General features: G+C 42.8%; 2 protein-coding genes across 6 annotated transcripts; one reads left to right on the forward strand and one right to left on the reverse strand.

The window, feature by feature from the left end:
• Positions 1-1646: 1646 nt before the first annotated feature.
• On the reverse strand, positions 1647-26157 carry lingo2b (leucine rich repeat and Ig domain containing 2b). Of its 4 annotated transcripts, none has more exons than XR_006373253.1 (3): positions 26031-26157; positions 2517-5219; positions 1647-1785 (listed from the first exon to the last, which is right to left on the reverse strand). XR_006373253.1 is itself a non-coding variant. In XM_044143555.1 (2 exons), exons 1-2 carry the CDS (start codon positions 26056-26058, stop codon positions 3352-3354), a joined length of 1896 nt encoding a protein of 631 aa, XP_043999490.1. In that variant the 5' UTR covers positions 26059-26157; the 3' UTR covers positions 2502-3351. The 4 variants fall into 4 exon arrangements, 1 of the variants encoding a protein (XP_043999490.1); XR_006373254.1 differs by lacking the exon at positions 26031-26157 and adding an exon at positions 18973-19057; XR_006373255.1 differs by lacking the exon at positions 26031-26157 and adding an exon at positions 7940-8151.
• Positions 19290-26341, forward strand: LOC122846534. 2 transcript variants are annotated; one of them, XM_044143556.1, is made up of 4 exons: positions 19426-19494; positions 19531-19552; positions 25150-25490; positions 25923-26341. In XM_044143556.1, exons 3-4 carry the CDS (start codon positions 25178-25180, stop codon positions 26339-26341), a joined length of 732 nt encoding a protein of 243 aa, XP_043999491.1. In that variant the 5' UTR covers positions 19426-19494; positions 19531-19552; positions 25150-25177. The 2 variants fall into 2 exon arrangements, with proteins under 2 accessions (XP_043999493.1, XP_043999491.1); XM_044143558.1 differs by lacking the exons at positions 19426-19494; positions 19531-19552 and adding an exon at positions 19290-19379.
• Positions 26342-26361: the final 20 nt, after the last annotated feature.

Consider the following 26361-nt stretch of genomic DNA (forward strand, 5'->3'; position numbering starts at 1 on the left):
ACCATCATGTTCAGCTGCAGATGATTCTGGTTTCACACACAGGAAACCAAAATTTCCTGGTTTCCTCTCATCTCTTTTCTTTCTGCATATAAATGAAACGTTTTCATTGTTTTTTCAAACTGAAGCACCAAACAGAGCAGCACAGTTTTTATTTTACATACAAGTTTAAAAGTTAAAAGCATGAAACTTTAATCAGCTGTTGCATCATGGGATTATCTCAGCTAATTTATCCCAGAGATGCCCCGTCGTTCACTCTGTGTTATTAGCTGTGTGACCTCTGACCTCTTCATCCGGTAGAGGCGCTGCCTCCTGCCTCCTCTGTTTGACTCCTGGCTGACCTGCAGCCCGCAGCATCATCCCTCCCAGACCAAGAAGAGCCAGTGGAACAAGGCCTGCGCTTTTCCTGCCAGGCGTTTCTTCACACATTTAAACGATTTGGAAATGAGTCCCAGTTATGGCAAGCTGTTATACTGTACAATTAGTTTCAGCTGACTATCTGCAATTATGTTCCGGATATCTGAAAATTAGCTTTGACTAGACAACTAGATTTTAACTATTAAGAAATCTGCATTTACATTATGAATAGTAAGAACAAGTTAAAGTCAAAACTAAATTTTTACATTTCTGAAAATGAAACTAGATTTTTGGGGGGTTTTCTGCACGAAATGATCAGAAAATCCCACCGAAAAGAATCATTTTAAAGTGAAGCTGCAGAAACTTGCAAATTGATGCTCTGCTCACAGATTCACTGAAAGACATCTGGAAGCTGAAACAGCTGCAGTCGATGCATCAACACGCTGGAAAGTTTCAAAAATTGTTTTTCATTTCACTCACTTTGAATTTCTTCATTAAAATTAGAAAATGTGACATAAATTATGATTATTATCTCTAGTTAAAGATCAGCCTCAGATCACAGACTGCAGTCCGACCATCCAGATGCATTTTTAAAGTTCAGGAGAAACTAAAAGTCTTCTTGTGGAAAATATTTAATTTAAATCCAACCTGGCTGTTTATCAGAGACACTGAAAAACTGAGCTGTTGTGTTTAGATGTTTGTTCCTGACAGCGACTCGATGTGAGAGAAACTGGAACCGAGTCCGAATCCGACGATGGTTCTTGTTACATTTTGTGCAACTGAGTGACGCATTCATTCAGACTGACAGGTCTGCAGACTGCCTCCCAGTGAGGGCAGTCTGTGGTGAGGCGGTCTGCTGACACAACGCTGCGTTTTCTCCTGCAGACACACCAGGATGTTTACCTCTGTCAACAGACGTTCTTCAACTCAGCCTGCCACTGCTGTTCAGCTGGCTTCAACTTTAATTTGTCTACACTCAGACAGAGGAAAAACAAACGAGACTCAGTTTCACCAGCAGAGGCAGCAGGTTAGAGGTCAGAGGTCACGGTGGGGTCGTCTACATTCAGCATCACTAGCTGGTGTCTGCAGTGAATATCAGAGTTTCAACAGTTAAATTAAATCCCTAATAAATAATAACAATGTAACTCCAGACTTTGGGGTTGAATTTATTTCCTGTTGAAAATATACCCATAAATTTGTCATATGAAAACGATTATACAACCTGGAACATTTTATCACAACAGGATCACACAAATACCCCCCACCCCCACTCTGGCCCTCCCCCACCTTTACAAATAGTTGCCCTTCAGGGTTAATTATTTATTTTCCCCGTCGTAAACATTTAAAACATCGTCAACGAAAATCTGAACAAAACTAAATGAGAACGAGAAACTACAACATTCAAAACGTCCATTTATGAAAGACCCAGACCTCCTTACTGGGACCTCCTTACTGAGACCTCATTACTGATTTGCCCCAGTCCTCATTACCAGTTCCTTACTGCCCAGTCCTCTGACCAGTCCTCATTACTGCAGTCCTCAAGGTGCAACAGTTAAATTAAATCCTTAATAAATAATAACAATGTAACTCCAGACTTTGTCCTCCTGTTATATACCCATAAATTTGTCAGACCTGGAACATTACTGCCCCAGGATCCAATTACTGCCCCCAGACCTCCACTCTGCCCCCCAGTCCTCATTACTGCCCCCAGTCCTCTTTACTGCCCCCCAGTCCTCATTACTGCCCCCCAGACCTCCTTACTGCCCCCAGTCCTCTTTACTGCCCCCAGTCCTCCTTACTGCCCCCAGTCCTCCTTACTGCCCCCAAGTCCTCATTACTGCCCCCAGTCCTCTTTACTGCCCCCCAGACCTCATTACTGCTCCCCAGACCTCCTTACTGCCCCCAGTCCTCTTTACTGCCCCCCAGTCCTCCTTACTGCCCCCCAGTCCTCTTCACTGCCCCCCAGTCCTCTTTACTGCCCCCCAGACCTCCTTATTGCCCCCAGTCCTCTTTACTGCCCCCCAGACCTCCTTACTGCCCCCAGTCCTCCTTACTGCCCCCCAGACCTCCTTATTGCCCCCAGTCCTCTTTACTGCCCCCCAGTCCTCCTTAGTGCCCTCAGACCTCCTTACTGCCCCCAGTCCTCTTTACTGCCCCCAGACCTCCTTACTGCCCCCCAGTCCTCCTTACTGCCCTCAAACCCCCTGGCTAGGTTTAAACGTTTGGATCAAGCTGCAGAGGTACCAGGAAACCCGGCGGCCGTAAATCTTTGCCACCAACTCTTTCCTGTCATATCCAGGGATTTGTCTGCCTTTGATTTATTATGATATAAAATTCAACACGACTTTCCGTTTTCTGTTTCTGTGCAGAGGAGCAGCAGACCTGTTTTCCTGAAACCCTTTTCAAGTCTAGAAAACCAGAAGTGTCTTCTTCAGGGGAATGGGATGAGGGGCTGATCTATGTTACAGTTTCTGCAGCATTTCGTCAGTAGAGATTCATTTGCATACAAACACCTGCTTCTGGTAGAAAAACCCGAGAAAGAAAGAAAAACACTTTGGACCTCAACGCTTAGTCGCTCCACCGCACGAGAAAGGCAATGCGTGCACATGCACAAAGAAACACACACACACACACACGCGCGCGCGCGCATACACACACACACACACACACACACACACATACGTCTTTCAGGCTGCAGCTGAGATGGGACGGTTCGGTCGTGACGCTGCAGTCTGTCCCTCCTTCACCTTGATGCCACGTCGTTACTCATCACGTCACTGAGTCACTCGCAGCACGATGCCAGTCCCATATTGATATGTCGGTTATAGATTTATATTGAGTGTACATTATGAACATCATATATCACAAGTCCACTGATCACTAGACCACCGTCAGACCCACAGCCACTAAACAGTACATCACTTTCGTTTGTCACAAATCCACTTTGTCATTAAAAAAACAAACAGAAATTTTGTTTTCTGACTGAAGCCGCAGCCGTCAGATCATCTTCATGTTGACGCGCCGCGGGCCGCTGGTCTCTGCCACGTCTGCGCCGCCGCCGTTGGACTTCCGGGGGACGTACTCGATGTCGAAGTTGTTCTTGTGTCGCCCTTTGCCCCGGCTCCAGGCGAACAGCAGCAGGAAGCAGAACACCACCACGCCCAGGAAGGACAGGCAGCCCATGGCGGCGGAGATCAGGATGGTCTTCATGTCGATGGGGACCGTCATGTTGTACAGCACCGTGCCGTTGCCCCAGGTGCCGTTGGACTCCGTCAGGTAGCCGGAGCTGCGGTTGCTGTAGTGGAGCCTGTCGCCGGTCCCCAGGCTCTTCACGGCCAGGGAGGCGGACAGGCTGGCGTTGCCCGCCGGGTTGCTGGCGATGCACAGGTACACGCCGCTATCATGCAGCTCCGCCGCCTTGATCTCCAGGCTGCCATCCGGTTGGACCTCCACGCGGCCGCTGTTCTTGGCCGTGACGTAACGTCTGTGCGGCGTGATCCAGACCACCGAGGGCCGCGGCGCTCCCTCCGCCGTGCAGCTCAGCCGCGCCGGCTGGCCCTCGTCGGCCATCAGCAGCTGCGTGGCGTTGGGGCCGACCCGCGGCTTGGTGCAAGTCATGTACCTCGACACCAGCGGCTCCTTGAGGTCCCGCAGGGATTTGCCCAGAAGGTGCTGCGGAGCGCTGCACTCCGGCTGCAGGTCCAGGATCTGCAGCGAAGCCGGCTTGTGGCTGCTGAGCAACCAGAGCAACCGGCAATCGCACACCAGCGGGTTGCCGCCCAGGCAGAGCCGCTGCAGGGAGTCCGCCGAGGCGAACACGGCCCTCTCCAGAGAGTCCAGTCGGTTCTGGGACACATCCAGCAGCTGGAGGGACTTCAGGCCCGCGAAGGCCAAGGGCTCGATGGAGAGCAGCTGCGCCCCCTGGAGGCGGAGCTCCAGCAGCTGCGGCAGGGTGCCCAGCTCCCCCTGCTGGATGTGCTGAATGCGGCAGTAGGACAGGTTGAGGTGTGTGAGGTAGGGCAGGTTGCGCAGCGCCGCTCCAGGAAAGGCAGACAGGTTGGTGTTGGTGATGAACAGGGTGGTCAGGTTGAGGCCGTGCAGCGACAGTGGCGGCAGGCTCTCCAGCAGGGGCCAGGAATCCACCTCCAGGTGGCGCAGGCGAGTCAGCCGCTTGAAGGAGAAAGGCTTGAGGAAGCTGATGCTCAGAAAGCGCATGCGCAGCTCCAGCAGGTTGTGCAGGTGGGCCAAAGCGTCGGTGGGAACCACGGTGAGGTTGGAGCGCTCCAGGGTCAGACTCTGGATGCCCAGCAGCCCCGTGAAGGCTCGCTGGGAGATGAACACCAGCTGGTTGTTGCTGACCTCCAGGAAGGTCAGCCGGTGCAGGTCCTGGAAGGCGTGGTCCAGCAGAACCACCAGCCGGTTGTGACTCAGGTCCAGGTGCGTGAGGTTGGTCAGGCCCGCCAGCACGCCCTTCGCCACCAGCATGAGCTGGTTACTGCGCAGGTTGAGCGAGCGCAGCGCCACGTTGGAGTGGAAGCAGCCGGGCTCGGCTACGCTGATGGTGTTGTCGCTGAGGTCCAGGTCCTCCAGCTGCAGGAACGAAGAGAAGTTGTAGAAGTTGATGAGGCGCAGTTTGTTCTTGCTGAGGTCCAGGGCGCGCGTCTCGATGGGGACGCCCTCCGGGATGCTGGCCAGCCGCTTGCGGTGGCAGCTGACCGACTTGGTCTGTGCGGAGCACTCGCACCGCGCGGGGCAGCTGGAGGCGGAGCCGGCCAGGACCAGCAGCAGGCCGCCGGCCAGCAGGAGGCGCTGCATGGCTCTCTTACCCACCATCACAGTAAACAGAGCACCATCACCAACAAGCCCTGCAACAAAGCAGAGCAGGAAACCAGTCAGTCAATCGATCAATGAACCTATCAGCCAGGGTTACTGGCATCACACATTTCAGCAACAAGGCAGTTCAAAGAGCTTTCCATCATAAAAATATAAAAATAAAAAGTCATGAAAACATCATACAATCACCAGCTGAGGCATTACGCTTTGTTGAGTTCCATCATGAAAATAAACGTCCAATATGTTGATCAATAGCAACAAAAGACTGCAGATCTTTGTCTATACTCTAATAAATTAATAAACTATTTTGCATTTGCAGTCAGAGTTTCTCCCAGAAAAGTTGCTTATCCTGGTGCTAGTGGTGCCGAGGCAGTCCACCGTGTTTCTGAGCTAAACAATGTCAGAAGTTACCAAAATATGGAGGTGAACAACTTTCATCACGATTTGGAAACAATAGGGTGTGATGCTAACGGGCAACAGCAGGGATGGTGCAGCTGGTGCATTCCCAGTTCAATGTATTTAGACTGTGAACCTGGCCGGGACTGTTAGTGATGTATAACACTCTTATTCAGAATTAAATGACTGGCGGGGATGAAGTAAAGCCTGGTGACCCGCCAGGCTGACAAAACGCAGAAAATGTTTACTATAACAAAAACTTGATGAAATACTAAGAAAACATTTTCAATAACTAAAATAAATAAAAACTGTAATTAATGTGGAAAAACTTAACTGGAACAATATCCTGCGTTCATAAAAATAACCAGAACATATTGAAATTATAGATGTAATATTTTTTGTTTTTATCAGCCTTTCAAACTGATGTGAAATTAATTATTTCCCCACACAAACCATGATTTGCTGCCTGTAAATTATTTTTGCTTCATGTACGTTTGTCTGCAAAATGGCAACAGAAAATCTTTGGATAAATCTCCAGAGTTGATCAGCTGTTCGACAAAAATTAAATACATTTTCCTTCTGTTGGGTGTTCATTACCCAATCAATGTTCACATGATCACAAAACAATACTCTGACCTTTCTAAATAACTAATAAAAGCTAAACTAAAATGATGCAATATGTAGCTAAATAAAACAAGAAAACACTGAATTAGACGAAAATCTTAATGAAATAAAAGTATAATAATAAAACCCCCAAACTATTCTAACCCTGGTCTGAATACATTCCTCCATTTTCAGCGTCTTTCTCTTCACCTGCAGAGGAGAATCTGAGGCAAGGAGCAAAATGTTTCATGAGATTAAAATGTTCCCCTGCTAGCTGCAGCCAGGCTAAACGCCCTTCGCAGGATAACTCAGTGTGTGTGTGTGAGTGTGTGTGTTTGGTTGCAAACCTAAAATAAGCTGCTGCTATTATTAAACCCTGCAGCAGATTTACCAGCAAACCTCTGGGTAAATAAGTCATCCATTGTTTCCATAATTGTCACTGGAAACATTTGAAAAATTATGTCGGAATTTTCTCCAGTTCTGCTACAAAAAATGCTGTGAAAAAGTATTCAACACCTTGAAGATTCTTTCCTGTCATATTTAGATGTTTTACAGATAAAATAAATCCCAATATGAGACAAAGATAACCTGAATAAATACAAACAGCAGGTTTTTAAGGGCTATTTAAATATTTAGGTGCTTTAATAGCAGTCTTCAGGATTAGTCCACTACAAGATGGCGCCCTATCGCCCATATCGGAACCATATCACTGGACCACGTGATTGACCTGATACGTAACCCAACATGTGGTTGTTCTCCCTACAGTTCAGCTGTTTAAAGATCAATACAGACGTTTCCCAATGGATCACATAGTAGATTACTACCGGCTTTTATTTTGAAACTCAACATCCGTTCATCTGTTAGTGAATTAACATATTAGTTAAACAATTAGCACTGAGGTAGCTAAATATTTGCATACCAGCTAGCTCAGAACTAAATATTGAGTATATTGCAGCTAAATATTAAACTTGTTAATTATTAGCTTCAAACAAAAATGTTTAGATTTCTAAATAAAGTAGCCTACTCTTTTCAGCCAACTAATTTTTTTCTTGTTTGTTTGTTTTTCCAATTTTAGTTTAAAAGAAATATTTTGTAAACCTTCAAACGAAAAATATTTAGCTAAATACAATTTTAAATCAAATATTTAGTTTGGAGCGGATTTTAAAAAAAATTTAGCTAAATATTTACATCCTAAATGAATGAACAACGGTGAAAAAATGACTAAAAAAATGAACCCAATTATCGTTTCAAATGCAGAATAATATTCAAATTACTGCTGTTCATCTTTGACAACGAAGTTGCAGGATGGAAACGAGCCTCCAGCTGCTCTTCAGCATGATTCATGATTCAGCAACAGGTCTCCATCCCATAATAAACTCATTTAAACTGATTGGCGCGTCATGACGAGCTGCGCGCGCAGCCCGGCACAGATTAACAGGAGCTTCAGAGTCCTTAAAGCTGGAAGCTTATTGTCAATTTGCGGCTCTTAAACCAGATGTGAGGAAGAGGCGGGTTCGGGATTCGGGTTCGGTTCTGGAGCCGGAAAACCTCCGAGCAGCCACAGGTTGTTGGGCTGATCTCAATAGCCGCAAAATCAACATTCAGCAGGAGGACATCGGTACCAATTAGACCAGCGAGGAGAACGGAACCGAACCAGAATCTTGATGGAGGAGAAGCCGAACAGAGAGACAAAGAGAGAGAGAGAGAGAGAGAGAGAGTAACGGACACACAAACACAGAAACACACACCTTACTTTAATATCAAAGTGAATGACAGAGAAAAGATCCCGGATGAGTCAGAAGGAGCAGCGCTCCTCTTCCTCCTCCTATCTCCATCTAATTTCTCCTTCCTCCTGTTGCCACATCATCGTTCTCATCATCCTCTTCCTCCTCTCAGGCTGAGTGGTGTGGAGGTTCTGCTGGTTCTGGACGGGTTTATTATCGATCGCAGCGCAGACACATGAGATGCCAGCAACGTAGCCTTTTAACAAAGAGCAGGCCGTTGCCACGGCAACCACAAACCCAGACTCCCGTCCGCTGCTTGCCAATCAAATTAATGAAAAAACAAAACAAAAAAAAAACAAAACCAACAACCCAGGAGGAGGATGACGTAACGGGTTTGTTTCAGCTCCTCCGAAGAAGCAAATCAGAACCGAACCGGGTCATTCGGACCCATTTGTCGTCTGGTCCTGCGGTACCGGTACCGCCTCACCGGATGAATAATTACGGACCGAACCGCAACACCTAAACGTTCAGCAACTTAGCTTTTCTACAACCAGACCCAGCGGGAGGTTCGGGTGGAGATTACACTTTAAATGTTACTGAACATTACTGAATTATTATTAAAGATCACTGAGTGTTATTAAATATTACTGAATGTTATTAAATATTACTGAATGTTATTAAATATCACTGAATGTTATTAAACATTACTGAATGTTATTAAATATCACTGAGTGTTATTAAATATTACTGAATGTTATTAAATATCACTGAATGTTATTAAACATTACTGAATGTTATTAAATATCACTGAGTGTTATTAAATATTACTGAATGTTATTAAATATCACTGAATGTTATTAAATATCACTGAATGTTATTAAACATTACTGAATGTTATTAAATATCACTGAGTGTTATTAAATATTACTGAATGTTATTAAATATCACTGAATGTTATTAAACATTACTGAATGTTATTAAATATCACTGAGTGTTATTAAATATTACTGAATGTTATTAAATATCACTGAATGTTATTAAACATTACTGAATGTTATTAAATATCACTGAATGTTATTAAATATTACTGAATGTTATTAAATATCACTGAATGTTATTAAACATTACTGAATGTTATTAAATATCACTGAGTGTTATTAAATATTACTGAATGTTATTAAATATCACTGAATATTATTAAATATTACTGAATGTTATTAAATGTCACTGAATGTTATTAAACATTACTGAATGTTATTAAATATCACTGAGTGTTATTAAATATTACTGAATGTTATTAAATATCACTGAATGTTATCAAGTATCACTGAATGTTATTAAATATTACTGAATGTTATTAAATATCACTGAGTGTTATCAAGTATTACTAAATGTTATTAAATAATACTGAATGTTATTAAATATCACTGAGTGTTATCAAGTATTACTAAATGTTATTAAATAATACTGAATGTTATTAAATATTACTGAATGTTATTAAATATCACTGAGTGTTATCAAGTATTACTAAATGTTATTAAATAATACTGAATGTTATTAAATATCACTGAGTGTTATCAAGTATTACTAAATGTTATTAAATAATACTGAATGTTATTAAATATTACTGAATGTTATTAAATATCACTGAATGTTATTAAATGTAACTGAGTGTTATTAAATATTAATGAATGTTATTAAATATCAATGAGTGTTATCAAGTATTACTAAATGTTATTAAATAATACTGAATGCTATTAAATATCACTGAATGCTACAGCTACTTCCTAAAGATGACGATATATCACAGGTTTTAAAAGAAAATAAAAACGGGAGACCGCGAATAATGTAGAAAATAGCGCCCCCTTCACTTCTGGAGTGCAATCATCCTATTTCCAAATAAGGTCTTAGACTGACAGCGGTCCATCCCGTCCCTTCCTGTTTGCTGCAGTGGTGAACTTGGAACTGCCAGCAGATTTACCTGGCTCGCTCTGAAATCCTCATTTTAAAGAAAAACCTCCTGATGTGAGCAGAGGCAGTTGGCTCTGCAGAGAGAATCTCATTTCTGGTTGCTGCTAATTAAACGACAACAGCTCATTTTGCAAACTACTGGCAGTGAATATCTTGCAGGATTTACTACTGACCCTAATATTCATCTGACAGTAACGTCCATAACAGTGAGTTAGTTAGATTATGGCGATGATGCTAATGACCCTCTTTACTGCCTCCATCATCGTCACAGCTCTGCTGACCACTCAGAGTACCATCTGTTTTTGGTTATCCACTTCTGTTAGCTAGTTCATTTATATTAGCTAAATGTTTAGCTAAATGTTTAGTTCATAAATGATTAACTCTCATTGTTCTCCAATGACAGGCTGCTGCTCATTTCTGACTGTTTAACTCTTCAGACGTGGCTCTTACATGTCAGACGTTGGAAACATTTTTATTTTCACGGCAGCAGCAGATAAGAAGCGTTTTGGTGGATTCTGAGACTGAAGCCGATCTGACGGCTGCTGAGTCACTTCAAAGGATCGGCTGATTCTCCAAAGACGGGAAAACTTGTCCTTGGACTGAAGATCCGTCCCAGGGACGTCGGAGAGCGTAACCTTGAAAATGACGAGGCTTTGATCCGTCTGAACATCAGCGCTCTGCTTGATGCCTCAGCCATCCAATCTGCTGCTGGCTCAGCCGTCACTTTTCCTCTACGGATGCTTCGCTGATGACCAGCAGCAACACGCTAACAGAACATAAACAGAACTTAAAGCAGCTCAGGTCTAACCAGGCTGGTTGCTGTTGCCGGGAATGGTTGCCTCCAAATAATTCAGACAGAAAAACAATCTGCTTCTGAGAAACCAGAAGATGGTTTCCTGTGCTCAGGAAAATCCCAGAATATTTTGGTTCTGAAGAATCAGCAGAACCAGAACCAATAATGTTCAGCAGAACATTAACAGAACCTCGATGATCTTCCAGGTCTGACGCTCAGACTCGTTTGACCAAAAACACGAACCAGCAGCGCAGCAAAGTTACACAGTACCAAACTGGGAGCAGTGGTTTGTCCAGCCTGGTGGAGCAGAAACGGGTCGTCTGATCCGCTCACATTTCCTCCATCTTATTCAGACGTTTCAATTTTTACCAAAACTCAATTAAGACAAAGAATGAAACATTTACAGCAACCGAGACGCGTCAGCAAAGCACCAGCTGGAGTTCATACACAAAACCTCAAGAGCCAGCTTTTATTTTGAAAGTCCACTTCCTCTTACTGGCATGTTAGCTAAACATTTAGTTCTGAGCTAGCTAAACATGCACAATAGAACAGACTTTACTGATCCTCAGGGGAAATAGCTTATTTGTTGACGAAGTGTTAAATAATAATAAATACAAACATAACTACAAGTGGCATGAAAAGTATTTAAAAATATATGCATAAGTGTGATATTGTAATTTAAATATAGATACAATAAAACAACAAGCATGCACCTGGAAATGTTAATCTATAAAAGCTAAGAACTTTAATTTAAAAAGTTTCTAAATAGTTTCTAACTATTTAGCTTGCTAACTAAACATGTAGCATCAAACTACGGTAAATATTTAGATCAGTGCTGAACAGTTTACCAATGAAATGTTTAGTTTGAAACCTACATTTATGAATGAATAACAGAATAATATGCTGAAATGTAACTTTGAGAAATGAGCTGCTGTGTTTTATGACAGGTTGAATAATCCAAATTATTCATTTCTGACTGGAACTTCAGAAACTACTCAACTTTCTGGACGTTTCTTCAGTCATCAGGGTAATGAAGCCATTTTGTTTTATCGGCTATTTATGGGTTTCTGCCATAGACAGGATCAGATCTAAAAGAAAGAGGTTTCCATCTACAGAGGAACAGTGAATTCGCTGGAGTCACTGGATCCCAGTGGATCCAGAGGAGGATCCAGCTCCAACCACTTCACCATGAAGCAGCTTTTGGAGGAATCACAGATTGATGACCGTCGTTCGCCGGCCGCCGCAGCCTGAACCGTCTCTCTGAGCTGAACCGTATATTTGGACTCACTAGAAAACATCCAGAGCCTCAGAATTCTGTTGGGTCCAGCAGTTGGGACTCCATCCTAACAGAGACCGAGACATGAACAAATGGAGCAGAACCCAAAATCCTGCAGTATGGAGGACCTCCTCTCTCTCTCTCCTCCAAATGTCTTCAGTTTTCTGGCAGCAGAATCTCAATCCGAATCCGTGCTCCTGCTGGTTAATTAGAGCTTCTGCTTCCTGTCTGCCAATTAAAGAGCTGCTTTCTGCTTCGCTGCTCTTGCTGCCTCTGAGGCCGCGGCGCCCTGCCACCAAACCCCCAGTAACAGCCCCCATCAAGCCCCCAGCATCCCAGCATGACTTATTGGTCAGGGAGGTTGCTACAATGTCTTTGTCTGGATGATAAAAAGTTGCTGCGTTTCCATAAGCCATAGAATCGATCAAATTGAAATTATGAAAATAAATTGGCTTAAAACCTAATCTGCAGTTATTATCTTTGACTCTAGAGAGGAACAATCTAGAGCGGGGTGATCAATACGTCAATCGCAATAGACTGGTGGATGGCGGAAGGTTTTCACTCGATCTCGGCAGCAGATGATAAACTGAACGTCGCCAAGAGGCTGAAACCAGCGCCTGCTCTTCTGACACGCTTATCAAAATATTCAAAGATCCAAAATGTTTGCAACTTTATTAAAGTACAAAAAAAATTCTACAAAATGTGTTAAAATTTATGATCTCAGTAATTATTGTTCCAACAAGGAGCTGCACAATTCAGTGCATTTCGGCTCAGTTAAAAAAAAAATAAAATAAAAAGGCGACTCAAAGATCGACTGAGGAGCAGAGCAGGAGTTTAAATTGGCTAATCAACCACCGCTGTGTTCAGGGAGCGCTTATTAATAACCGCTAAATAAATATCAAGCCTGGAAACCTGATATCGTAACGGAGTGAATGTTATGGTTTTAACATAAACTCTGCTTGGCTTGCGGAGCGCAGCCGGTTGCCAAGGCAACAGGTGTGCTAAAACGACAAGGAGAGGCAGAGTAAAAAGGTAGAGTGGTTTTGATTTGATCACCTGTTCAGGTTATTTTACCTTTGTTTACCTTCGCTGTGGCTCATCACAGCCACCGTAGTTTCTGAACGTTCAATAAACGACAAACCTGGACTAGATTTAGATTTAAAATGGCGCCCCTGTGGGAGACGCACCACTGATTTATGATCAAAGTTTATATTCATGAACGAGTCGTTTAATTTCTGTTTTATCAGGGAATATCAATCTCTGCTGCTGGAGGATTGGAGCGACATTCTGACCCGTTCCAGGACCCGGTTGGTTCTGGTGGTTCTCCTCCTGCCTGTTGCTACCTGAAGGTCACTCACCGGCTTCAGTTTCTGTCTAATTTTAGTCTCAGGAACTCATCCATTTTTTATGGTACCGGTTCCCCGGCCCGGCTGGTCACAGCGCTTCGTTCCGCCACGTTTAAATAATAAAACTACTTCTGTGTAATCTGAAGCAAATCAGCTTTATTATGGAGCTAAACTCTCAGCAGGGGGTCAAAGGTCAGGATTATCCCCAGCTTTGCTCAAAGCCTGACATAAATGATAAAATCTTCCAAACAGATGTTGCTTCACTTCAGAAGCACACTGTAAAACCAGAACCAGAACCAGAACCGTCTCCTCTCTGGTAGCAGGGTTTCCTTGCTGTTCCGTCTTTGGTTTTTATGCCTCTGAGCTGCTGGGAGGCGTTTGCTCTGTGCTAATAGCAGCCTGTTGCTGTTATGTGGAATCCATATTGATCTGATTATTGATCCGGAGTTATTCTCCATTTGAAGACAATCAGATGTGAACCAGAGCTCCACATTAGAGTGATGGAGGACGCTTTCATCTGGAAACAGCAGCAGAACCACTAAAATGAAATGAATGTAGCACTAGCTTAGAAATATTAGCTTCTGTCTGGAAATACAAGGACAAAAATAAAATCACTTGATGCTAGCATAATGCTCTTAGCACCTCTATGTTAGCTCAGCTTTGCTAGTTCCGGTATGCTAGCTCCACTATGTTAGCTCAGCTATGCTAGCTCCACTCTGTTAGCTCCACTATTTTAGCTCAGCTATGCTACCTCCACTATGTTAGCTCAACTTTGCTAGCTCCGGTATGCTAGCTCCACTATGTTAGCTCAGCTATGCTACCTCCACTATGTTAGCTCAACTTTGCTAGCTCAGCTATGCTAGCTCCACTCTGTTAGCTCCACTATTTTAGCTCAGCTATGCTACCTCCACTATGTTAGCTCAACTTTGCTAGCTCCGGTATGCTAGCTCCACTATGTTAGCTCAGCTATGCTAGCTCCACTATGTTAGCGCCACTATTTTAGCTCAGCGATGCTACCTCCGCTATGTTAGCTCAGCTATGCTAGATCAGCTGTGTTAGCTCCACTATATCATCTAGTTAGATTTTTCCCTCCTGCTGTCTTTCTTACTGGCAGATGTCTTGATGTGTAACCGTGGCAACAAGCTATTGTTTTTACAACAGCAGGTAGCAAAGTAGCTAGGTTTGGCTTTGTTTACCATTTATATATTTCTGATTGGTTTAATCTCCGCATAATTAGCCACAGCTCTTTATGTTACACACATTTAAAGAGGAGGTGGATGAGCAGAGCTGTTTCTGCTGAATGGAAGTACTGACCCAGTCCAAGTACCGACTGAAAGAGAATATGACAAAGAATGAGTGTGGGGAGTTAAAGATTAGCCCTTCCAAGCTCCAAATCTAATTATTACCTCAGATAAATGATGGAAATCTGAGGGGAAACCTGCAGGAATCTGCTCACAGAAATTAATATCTAATAAACTTTAATTTTTATTGAAAGTGATGCATCCAGATTTTATGGGTTTGGACCAGACGAGCTGAAAATGTTTTATGATTGTGGTGATGTGGAGCTCATTCATTCAGAATGAAATGATTCATCCACATGAAAGCAGAGCAGAACAAAGCAGGACTTTCAGAATCAGCTGCTAATTAGCTTCAGAAATTCAAAACAGAATCAACTTCTAAAAATGACTTCTAATTCAAAACGCTGGTAATAAAAGCTCAAAGGATTCGACTGGATGGTGAAATCAGTCTAAGGTCCTGAACGGTTTGGTCTCAAATAGTGAAATAAACTGCATTTTTTTATTTTTATGTAACTGGGTTCTGTTATTCTCCTCTGTCAGTTCTGGACTCAAACCTTTTCTCCTCTCAACTAATTATTTTACAATAATTGGAACCGAGATCACAAGTTCTCCTTCATCAGACAGATGTTTGGACTCGTGAGTTTGGTGCTGCAGCCTGTTCTCCGGTTCTGTTCTGTTGGGTTCTGCGGGGAGAGAAACGAGCTGCGGCAGCTTCACTTGCACTCAGCGTTTTATTCTGCAGAGGATCAGGAGGAATAATATTCACAGTCTGTCCATTTCCAGCCGCCACATTTGATTCTCAGAAATGTTTCAGTTTTCTGCTCCATGCTGAGCGAGGCCGGCGCTGCCTCAAAATGTTTTAAACTCTTCTTACTGATCTGTCTGAACGTTTTCTATATGAAGGTGTAACTTTTCCTGTTTTGCTGAATGTGATGAAGGTTATTAATAGACTGGATCCCGTCCATCAGTCAGAGCCGATCTGTGGGTATTTGGGTCCAAACCAGAAGCTTTCTGATGATTTTCCTGGAAATAAGTTGTATTTTTAACTGTTGGGCCCTCGGCGGGGAGTCAGGCGGTCTTCACTGGAACTGAATGAAACCGCAGGATTAGCACTTCCGCCTGTCACCAAATCAGTCTGACGGATTAGCAATCTCCGCTATCGCTCTGGAGAATCACACGAGCTCCAAACCCCTCCAGTCATCCTGAGGAACAAGGTGACTTTGGGCTGAAACAGTCGGTTCTGCTGACGGCGCCGAGCGGCCCGACGGTCCGGATAACACCGAGCAGGTCGACCTTCTGCAGTGTTTTCACATTAAACTGATCAGAGGCTAAAAACGTGGATATCTGACTGAGGCTTTTCTTTACAGGCATTTAAAGTTTGATGGAGTTCCTCCAATCAGAGGAGAGGATCGTCATGGAAACGTTATTTAACTAACTCAGAAATGTTAGTTAAATAACAAAATATTTATCTAAACAGTTTAGCTAACTAAACCAACTAAATATTGAGACTGAAGCTAACAAGCCCTTGTTTCGATTGTTTTTACCCAGAATGCCCTGCGCTGTAGTCCACTTCCTGCTTTTGGAGTGGCTTCCGGTTCACATTTAACCCGAACCAGAGTTTACTTCAACCGAACCCAGGCCGAGGTTTGGAGGACCAGAGGTCAGAGGTCAGTCAAAGAGTTTGTGACCAGCTCAGCGTTTGGTTTCCTCCCATTGACCAAGACCAGTTCAGCTCCCAGTAGGAGAGAATGAAACGTCTGACTGGTCTTCTGACGCAAACGGGATGTTTCACTTTATCAGCGCCTTCAGAGAGAAACGATCAGAAGATGTTGCTCCACAGATGATACTCAACATGCTAATGGATTGGAGAGATTCAGCTCCGTCACTCACACACCTGAATCAGACCTCTGAGCCAATCAGGCCGTCTAACTTCACAATCAGGTTCAACACTTTCTTCTGTTATTGCAAAGAAAAGCCAGCAGCAGTCAAAATGACCTCACCAACACCACAGGTTCTGTAAGGAACAGAACCAAACAGAACCTCTGAGGAGATCCGACCTCAAACACAAACCCCAGTTTTTATCATCCAACTTATCAGGAACATTACAAACTAAAATAATCTGATTTTACAGCCTTCGGTTTATGTAATCCAGGTTGGAGATGAAAATAGAAGAAGCTGAAGCTGCCAGTTTTTGTTTTCACAGCCAGATTGAACCAACACAAAGTTTAGTTTTTAGTTAGGATAAACCAACTTCTGGTCAAATCAGTCTGAATGTGTTCAAAACTCAACTAGAAACTCTCAGAGAATCAAAACAATGAAAGAAATTATATTTTGATATATTTTCTGCTACAAATCAGACACCAACTTCAACCTCATTAGTAGTTCTGACATCATAAATTTTACCTGATAAGGTCAATAAACGTTAAATTCTAAAAAAAAATGTAACTCTGGAGCTGGAAGACATTTTAAATATCCAAAATAAATAAACAACAAACAGAAACAACAAGTAAAATTAATTCTGAAGTCTCTAAACAAAACTTAAAAAAATGACTAGTTGAGACAAAAAGAAAACTTTTATTGTCCAGTTTTTGGTAGAAAGAGAAAAATAGAAATTATTGATCTTGTTTTAAATGTAATTAACTGATTTATTGCAACAGGCCTGATCATCAGCTGGAAGATTTCCTTACAGCATTTACTATTTTTTAAATTTTTTGCATGGTTCCCCGTGTGACGCGTCACCTTGGGCAGAAAGCCACAGGATCCACAGTGAATCACTTTAGAATAGTTTGAATGAATTATTCTTTATGAAGACGTTTTTATCCAGCAGAGTCACTGAAGTTTGTGTTCATTTAAAGCCGAGTCCTGATGAAAGCCCGAGGCGCCGCGCTGTAAACCCAGACAGCTGATGAAACAGCATCACATCAGAGCATGTTTGCGTGGGCTAGCTGAACGCTTCCCCATGCTGTTTACCTGCTCTGTGCACAACTGGCAACCCGGCAGCCAGCCAGAGAAACGGCGTCTTCTGGGACCGGAGCAGATATGGACCATTTAAGCAGTAAAATCCCACGATAAATCGCATTAACACACATGCACTGACAATCAGACGCACTCTGCATGAGACGAATTCGCCTCAGTAAAGTCACAATAGAAATTTTCCACTGAATCAGTCACAATAGGAGGAGAACTCCAGGTTTATCTCTGACATGTGAAATCCTCTGGGAGGCGGCGCTTGATTCAGAAAATAATGACCTGGTAGATGGAAGCACAGAAAGGTTCAGCCACCTGCTTCATGGCAAACTGAATGCATCATCAGAGCTGCATCGCGTCATAAGTCTGACAAATTACAGCATTCAGAGAAAACAGCATGTGCCAGAAAATCAATAAGAAGTCACGGCGGACAAAGCAGCTGCGGTCCAGAGGACAGCGGGCCGCTCGCGTTCATTAGCAGACGTCATTAGCAGCATTCTCGTTTCCATCAGAGAAACACAAAGAGAGGCAGCTGCTCCAGCTAACCGGAGATTTAATCCCCAAATCACAGAAAGACGCTTTATTTCCTCCCAACTACAACAATGAGAGTTTATTATGAACAACAGATCTCTGGTGTTTACTGACTCACTGAGTCCATAAAATAAATCTCAGAACTAATTTATTTCATAATCCTTCCCTTTGGAAGTACAGGTTCTGTTGCTGACTGTAACGCCTTCATTTCGATTAATCAGTCACAGATTTTAACACAGTTAATCACAATTTTTACTTATCCGACCAGAACTTTGTAGTCACGTGTTTCTGATACAACGGTAAATCTGACACACACTGACATCCGCTAACAACAAGCTGCTTCTCTGGTCCCACTGGGTTCATTTCTGTTTTTAAACGATCTGATTGGACACTAGAAAAGACTGTTGTTGTGTTTAAGTTGTGCTAAAACCAGTTAGCCTAGCAGCGAAGTTAAAATAGCATTTCAATGCTAAAATGTAGCAGCTAATGCTAATGTCAGCGTCCACATTTCTACAGAAGCTCCATGAACGATCAGAGAAATTCTGGAAAGATGAACTTTTCTCCAATCTGACGGTTGAAGAACCTGAAGATTAAAAACTATATATATATATATATATATATATATATATATATATATATATATATATATATATATATATATGTTCATATTAATACTTTATTCAATTATTTAGCAGATAAAATTGGTTTTGAATTGAAAATGTAGCTAATTTTCTCATTTAAATGCAATTTAGCAATTATAGACCTTGAAATAAACTGGATTAAACATTTTAACAAAGTTCCATAAAGAGTTTTTTCCAGAATAAATGATTAAATGTCAGTTATAAAGGAAAAAGCTGGTGTCAGAGCGGGCAAGGTGTACCTAATAAAGTGGACAGAAACTTTAAAGGATATCTTTGTACTTCACACAAAGCGTTCTGCTGCTATGGTGGTATCGGAAGTTTTCTGGTTCTGGTTCTCTGGTCAGAACATTTTAATAACGGCAGTCCTCCGCTCTACCACGTCTGACTCATTTTCCCAGAATCCACCGGGCCCTGGCCGTGCGGCGACATGAAGTCGGATGAAGGCGAGCATGTCAGCGCTGACAGGAGGCGTCCTCAGAGACGGGCCGTCCAACAGGACATGTCCATTACTGTCCATTAGCGGGACGCCGCTCCTCCCGCAGCAGGGCGACCCCGACGACCCCAGAGACAAACCGCAGCGCAGAGACCACCACCGGCGGCCGGATCCTCATCGCAAGCCGGTTCTGATGGGACCAGAACCGGTCCAGTATGACCAGCCGAAGCAGAAACCAGAACACGACGACCAGAGCCTGCCGTTATGCGGAGGAGGAGCGACTCGATGCAAACTGCTATCAGTTCTGTTTTAAAAGTTAAAAATTAACAGCAATAATTTGGGTCATTTTACCTGTTCTGGTTCTGGGCCCATCAGAACCAGAACAGGTTAAGAGGAAAACATGGCACTCATTTTTCATCGTGTTTTTCCTTAAATGTCGCAGTTCCAAACTAAATATTCAGTTAGCATTTAGCTAATAGGCGGATCTACTTATCGATGAAGTAAAACTAAAATCTCATGTTGTTCTTTATGATAATTTTTCCTCTTTTCTTTCCCAACATTTCAGCTTAAAACAAAAAACGATCCGTTTGAAAGGCAACACCGACGATTAGCACCTGAAACGCAGCAACAGTGAACCAGGACAGCTTTTACTTTGATAGTCCACTTCCGCTTATTGGAAAGCCAATTTTCAAAGTGTGAGCTAGTTAAGGTAGCTCTGAGCTATATATTTAACTTGGAGGTAAAGAATTGTCTTAATAACTAAAAACTTAGCTTATTGCTAACTAAATATGTAGATTTTTGCTACATATTTAGTTTGATGCTAACTATCTAAATATTTAGTTTGAAACTGTAACATTTGTGACAGAATGACTAACATGATGAAAATAATGTTAGTCATTCTTGTCAGGTTAAATAACCCAAATTATTTCAGTTAGATTTTTTCTGTATCGTTATAAACGTCGTTGTCATGACGATGACGTTGACATTCTTTTGTGCTTCGCTGCGTTAAATGATCAGCGAGGCGCTCTGATTTATTCAGGCCTGCTGGATCGCAGGAATGTTTGCAGCACATTTGCTGCCAAAACAAATGATAATGTTACGTTTGTGGAGCTGCAGGATATTTTGTGAGTGAATCCCACCATGAAGTCCGTTTACGTCTCATTTGCTCGGATCTGAGGCTCTTCAGCTGAGTGCGTCTGCTAAATATCTGGATGAGGCTGTTAGTTACTTGCAGCTCAGGAAGACGGCGCTCAGCGTCGGTGACATCACACCATCAAGTTCCATTTTCATTAAGATGAAACTGGAGCCGCTGCGCATCCTGCAGCCTGAACCAGCGGATTTTAAACCTTTAGTTTTCTGCCAGCTTCTCTTTTCTTTCCCGCTGCCATTTACAGAGCGGCTTCACAAAGACCATCCTGTTGACTTCTGACCTCATTCCTGTTTCTCCGCTCCGGTTTAGTCAAATCCTGCTCGTCTCCCAGCATGCTTCTGGGCAGGGCTGGGCCAGCAGGTGAAGCTCAGATCCAGTTTGACTTTTGGCTTCTGTCACATTTCATCATCTGAGCCGGGAAGAGGCGGAGTCTGCACTGCTGAAAGATTTATCTGTTAAAAGTGGAACTAAAACAGATTAAATCTGTTCTACAAGTGACACTAATATCAACACTCAATGTAAAAGGAACAAAAATCACTAAAACTTCTTGCTTAATTTGCAGAGCTAAAATTATAGTAGATATTATATTGCAAAAATACAAGGTAAAACAATAATCTGCTTCAGAAAAATTCAGCTCCTAATATACAGATTTAAAAAGGTTTTTCCCAGTGTCAATTGGAATCCACTGCATTTATACCAAACATATTCAGTCAGATGAGATCCAGTTTGTTTCATTTTATAGTTCTTGGCGCTCTGCCCCTTTCTAATGCCGCCCTGGGCAGCTGCCCTGATTAAACCACCACTGCGTGCCACTAAAAGTCCCAGCAACATCCATTTAAATTGACTTTACATAAACATCAACACCTTTCCCATGAAAGAAAATGTTTCCATCTTCTTCTTGAAAAGATTTTTTTATTTTAAAACTCCAAAATGAAAACAAGATGGCGGATCTTTAAAGGTAACCGACTTCCTGCAAGGAAGCTGCCGCTGACGCATCATCAGTGACTCTTTATCCAGCTGGACTCAAAGTTTTCCAAAGTAAACCGTTTTAGTTAAAATCTCAGCCGGTTTGGAAAAAATCTTCTGAAACGTTTTGGCCTTTTTTCTCTCTGATCTGTTGATCCCAACAGTCAAATGATCAAATCTTCATTTATTTCCATTTCATGTGTTTGACCTCATCAGGAAACTCAAACGTTCTGATCCAGTTAGTGACTCTAAACGTCCTGGTTTCATGACGGCCAGTCAGACAAATCAGGAAGCTGCAGAAAGCAGATTGTAAATGTATGAATGTTTCTGCGCTGATGAAGCTGAATTATTGACCGGACCGGTTCTGCAGAACCCTGATAGTGAAGCATTGGTCCCAGCATCAGAAATGTCCTGATCCGGATCCGGATCCTAGTCCCGCTGCGGCTCAGTGGGCGTGGCCGTTCTCAGCCCCTCCCTCTGCTGGAAGCTGAGCGCGTTTCCTGTCGTCACTTCAAACACTTTGACTTTCCCTCTTCCGATGCTTCCTGCATGTCACCATGGCAACCTGCTTGTTTTGACAGACTGATCTGTAATGAACTTCATACTGGAATAAAACCCAACCAGACCAGTAGAACCAGTTCAGGCCTTCAAATGAGAGGCTTCCCCTCCACGGTTCCGATCACTGCTCTAAGATGTCACCTTCATGGCAGTCCGGCTGAGTTGAGACCGGGTCCCGTACTTCGCGTCGTCACAGTTCCCATCATTTGATCAGAGAGACGTGAAACGGCTGCTGGGTCGATTCTGCAGCTCAGGACTGAACTGGTGATGATTTTATTTATTAAATCCAGAGCAGATCAGAAACAGTTTTATTATTTTCCGTCATCAGAGGAGCCAACGCTGCGGTCAGACAGGCAGCCGGCAGCATTTCAGCCACAAACGTCTTTTTCCCGTCAGAGGAAAATCGATATGCTTTTATGAATTCATCTCAAAGATTCAGCAGCAGGTTGAATAACTTACCAAATAAATAGATTCTAATTAAGTCTTATTGAAGATATATTTTAGATATATCTATAGATATAGGCTACTTTCGTTACCATCACTGTTTTCCACTAACTGTGAAACAATGACGTTCTTTGAGAATCTGACATAAATATTCCTGAATATTGGCAGATTTTTCTGATATTTATCATATGAACAGTTTTTCCAGATTGAATCATGTTAAACATTTTTAAAACAACAAAATCTGAGGAGCAGATGTCACACTGAGGAAACGTCTGATATGAGATTAATAACAACCAGAACATTTCTGAAGAAATTTAAACGGGTCCTGCCACAGTGTGCCTGTCGGTTGGATCCCAGCGTTCTGATGCTAAAAAGCTTAGCTAGTATGTAGTCAGTAGCATGTGGAGAATCACCAACATTTTGACTAATATGGACTTACACCATTTAGTATGTTAAAATTAGTGTGTAAGCTAAAATTAGCCAAAATGCTAATGTAGCCTAAATGCTGTCAGTGGTTATTACTAGCATGTCGTCTTACATTGTCCTCCTCCAGTCAGCACAGCTAATAAATAAAAGAAATGGCTAAAAACGTTTTTTAGGGAAAGGCTAATGCTAATGCAGTGGGGGCAGTGAAATGCCAATGCTAGTGCTAATATTAGCCCGTTAGGATCGGCGCCTACAGAAACCAGAATCTGAGTTTAATCATCTGCAACTGTCTGCTGCATCAGAACCGGACCGGTCAGAACCGGACCGATCAGAACCGGACCGGTCCGATCCGTGGAGCCGCTCTGATATGGCCGCTGCTTCTGATTCCTCTATGTCATAAATTTGTGTTTTTATGGAGATAAAATCAGAGAAAATGTGATTAAACAAAAAAATCATGAATGATATTTTCAGTTCTGCTGATAAATTCTTGATTGATCACAGATAGAAATCTCAGATCATTGTTTGTTTGATTTAGTTTATTGGTGTTCTGACTCTTTATTTCCTTTAACTAGTCCCACATCATGATACTTCCACCACCGTGCTTTACAGCTGACCGTTCCTCTCATCTGACTGCAGAACAAATTAAGATGTTTAACGTTGTTTATTATTAATCCTGAAATAATCCAGATTAAACTTCAGAGTCCAATCACTGATGTTGGTGTTTGATCGTCTTCTGACTGGATTTAGTCACGTTTACTTGACCTCAAACTTTTTTTTCTTAATGAATAAAAAGAAACCTTTTCATAAAAATGAGCTGAATCTGTTTCTGATGTTCAGATTTAAAATTAAACGTCTTAAAGAGCCAAAGATCCAAAAACAGAAAGTATTCACACCCTGATGGATTTAGGTTTAATTATCTTTTCTCTTTTTTTTTCTACTGACTGCTGGAAATAAAAAAATAAATGCCATTTTAAATCAAATGAATAAAATCTAAATAATATTTTCCTAGCTCTGTTTCATTGAGAAAATAATTTTCTAACTTTAAATGAAAATAATGTGAATCATTTCTGCTCATAAAGCTTCAATAAGAAGGTGAGCAAAGATTGAACTCTTAATTATTCCCTCTGTGGTTTGATTTATTGCTTTGGAGTTATGATTTGTTTTTCTCCTTCCAGATTATTAAAACTCTGCTGTAGAAACACAAAACGTTTCTAATGTTTTACACTAAAATCCTGGTCAATTCAGCCACATAAATATTATTTTATTCATAATTGATGCTGTAGAATAACAAGGTAATTAAAGTTTCCATGTGGGAGTTTTATAATGTTGGGTTACCATGGAGACCAAAATAAAACATTTAAGAATAAAAAAGGTCAGATATGATCTAAATATCCAGTCTAGTCAAATCCTGGCTGCACAATGTAGGATCATGATCTGAAAAACAAAAAACAAAAAACTGAATAAAATAAAAACCAGATCAAATCAGCCTCTGTCTGCACAGCATGATGCTGCCACTGTTTGATCTTTTCTCTGCCAGAGGTCATCACTTCCTCTTCATTTCCTCCTTTTATAAATAAAAAGTTCAGGAGTTTCATTTCCTCGTTGTGGAGGAAATGAAACTCCTCCAACCATTTTTTTTCTGTTTTATAAACAAGGAACAAAAAGGAAATAATTAAAAACTAAAATATAATTTCAAACTGAACTCAGTCTGAGGTTCATCAGGATGTAAAAACTCAAACTGTTGGCCAACAACAATTAAATACTATTTCTATGCTTAATAGTCCAGTCCGAGCAGAAACCTCCCCACCACGTGCTGTGATGATTCACAGTTTTGGCCTGATGGTGTTGCCGTAGCGGCGGATGAATCACATTTATTCTGATGTTTCCTCCAGTGTAAATATCGCAGATTATTGATTCTAAATATGATCAGTGAAATCAGCCTGGTGTTAATACGATTATAGAAAATGATGTAAAGAGTTTTTATTTGTCACGTTGGCGAATCCAACGCTCCGCCAGAAGCAACACGACCAGAACCAGAACCCGGCCCGGTTTTTATACAGTAGCAGCTTTGCTTTTATCTCTGGATCAATAAAAGAAAAAATAAAATCCTCCTTCTGGTGCCACTTGTTGCTGCCATGTGGAGCCGCTTCCTCTGGAATCAGCTGCCGTCCTGTCCGCTCTGATCCAGTTAATACCACAGAACCGAGCAGAACCGAACCGAACCGAGCAGAACTGAACCAAGCAGATCTGAACCGAGCAGAACCGAAAGTTCTTTAATTTTTCTGGATTTCAGGATGAAATCTGGAACATATTGGGTCGGTTCTGGATGCAGCTGATCTGGTACCGGGGTGGGGATGATCCCCCCTAATGAGAGATACTTTCTATCTTTCTTTCCTTTCTCCTCGCCTCTCATCTTCTCTCTCTGCTTCTTTCCTCTAGGGACCAAACACACCCCTAACAGGTTGCCATGGAAACGCCTCACACACACACGCACGCACCCACACACACGCTCTTCAGTCTCCGGGTTTTGTGGCGGCAGCAGCTTCCTCCGTCCATCAGCCTCCAACGGCTCGACGCAGAAAAACAAAAAGACTCGGAGAACTTGTCGACTCGGTTCGAGTCTCAAAACGATCGGAACTCGACGACCCAAGTCGCTTCATCGCCTCGAATCGCTCTCAGGAGGGTTTCCCCCTCAACTCTGCTCCCCACCAGGAAGAATACATTTACAGAGAGAGAGAGACAACAGAGAGGAGGAGGAAGAGGAGTCATTTATAATTCAGGTAGATTTCATGTAGTGGAGGATCAGGATGAGACGGAAAATCTGGGATTTTTTGAAGTAGCTCAAAAAGACCCCCCCCCCGCCCCGCACACACACACACACACACACACACACACGCACACACACACACACACACACACACACAACCCATTCATCCCCCCCTCCCCCCTGCCCAACCTGTGGAGTTTTTTTCTCATCCTGATCAAACCTCCAGCAGCAGACATAAAACAAAGTGTTCAACAGCATCAGCTGGACTCCATGTCCAATCAGCACCACGGACAGCTTCAGGGCCCGAGAACAACGAGAACACAACCAGAATAAAACCTGATTTAGACCAGATTCAAACTCGGTTTGAACCTGGTTTAAATTAGGTCTAAATCAGGAATAAACCAGATCTAAACTCTCTCTCCTCTCTCCTCCTTCTCGCTCCCAGATGAAGGGACTCCGCCTAATTGTGCTGCTGATGAAACCAGGTGTCATCAGGTGAAGAGTGCGCGGACTGAAGCCCGCTGCAGGTGGAGCCCGCCGGTCAGATTCTTACCTTTACCTGCTCCTCCACCTGCCCACATCCACCTTCCGGCTTCACATGGCAGTCCGAGGCGCGCGCTGTGGCGGGAAGGCGCAGCGGCGGCTGAGGACGCAGTCTGCTCTCCGGGTTGGTCTCTCCTCCGCGGAGCCGCTCTTCCATGGAAACAAACCCTTCAGATGAACATGTCGGCTCCTCTCTGGAGGTTTCACCCGCGGCTCTGCTCACTCTGCGGCCGCCGCGTCCCGCCTCACGGCTCCGGGTTGAAAGAAGAGTCGGAGCCGCGCAACGTGACAGAGGTGCTGGGGGGAGGAGGAGGAGGATGAAGATGCGTCAAGCCCGCAGC

This window comes from Gambusia affinis, linkage group LG16, assembly GCF_019740435.1.
Source record: "Gambusia affinis linkage group LG16, SWU_Gaff_1.0, whole genome shotgun sequence".
NCBI lineage: Eukaryota > Metazoa > Chordata > Actinopteri > Cyprinodontiformes > Poeciliidae > Gambusia > Gambusia affinis.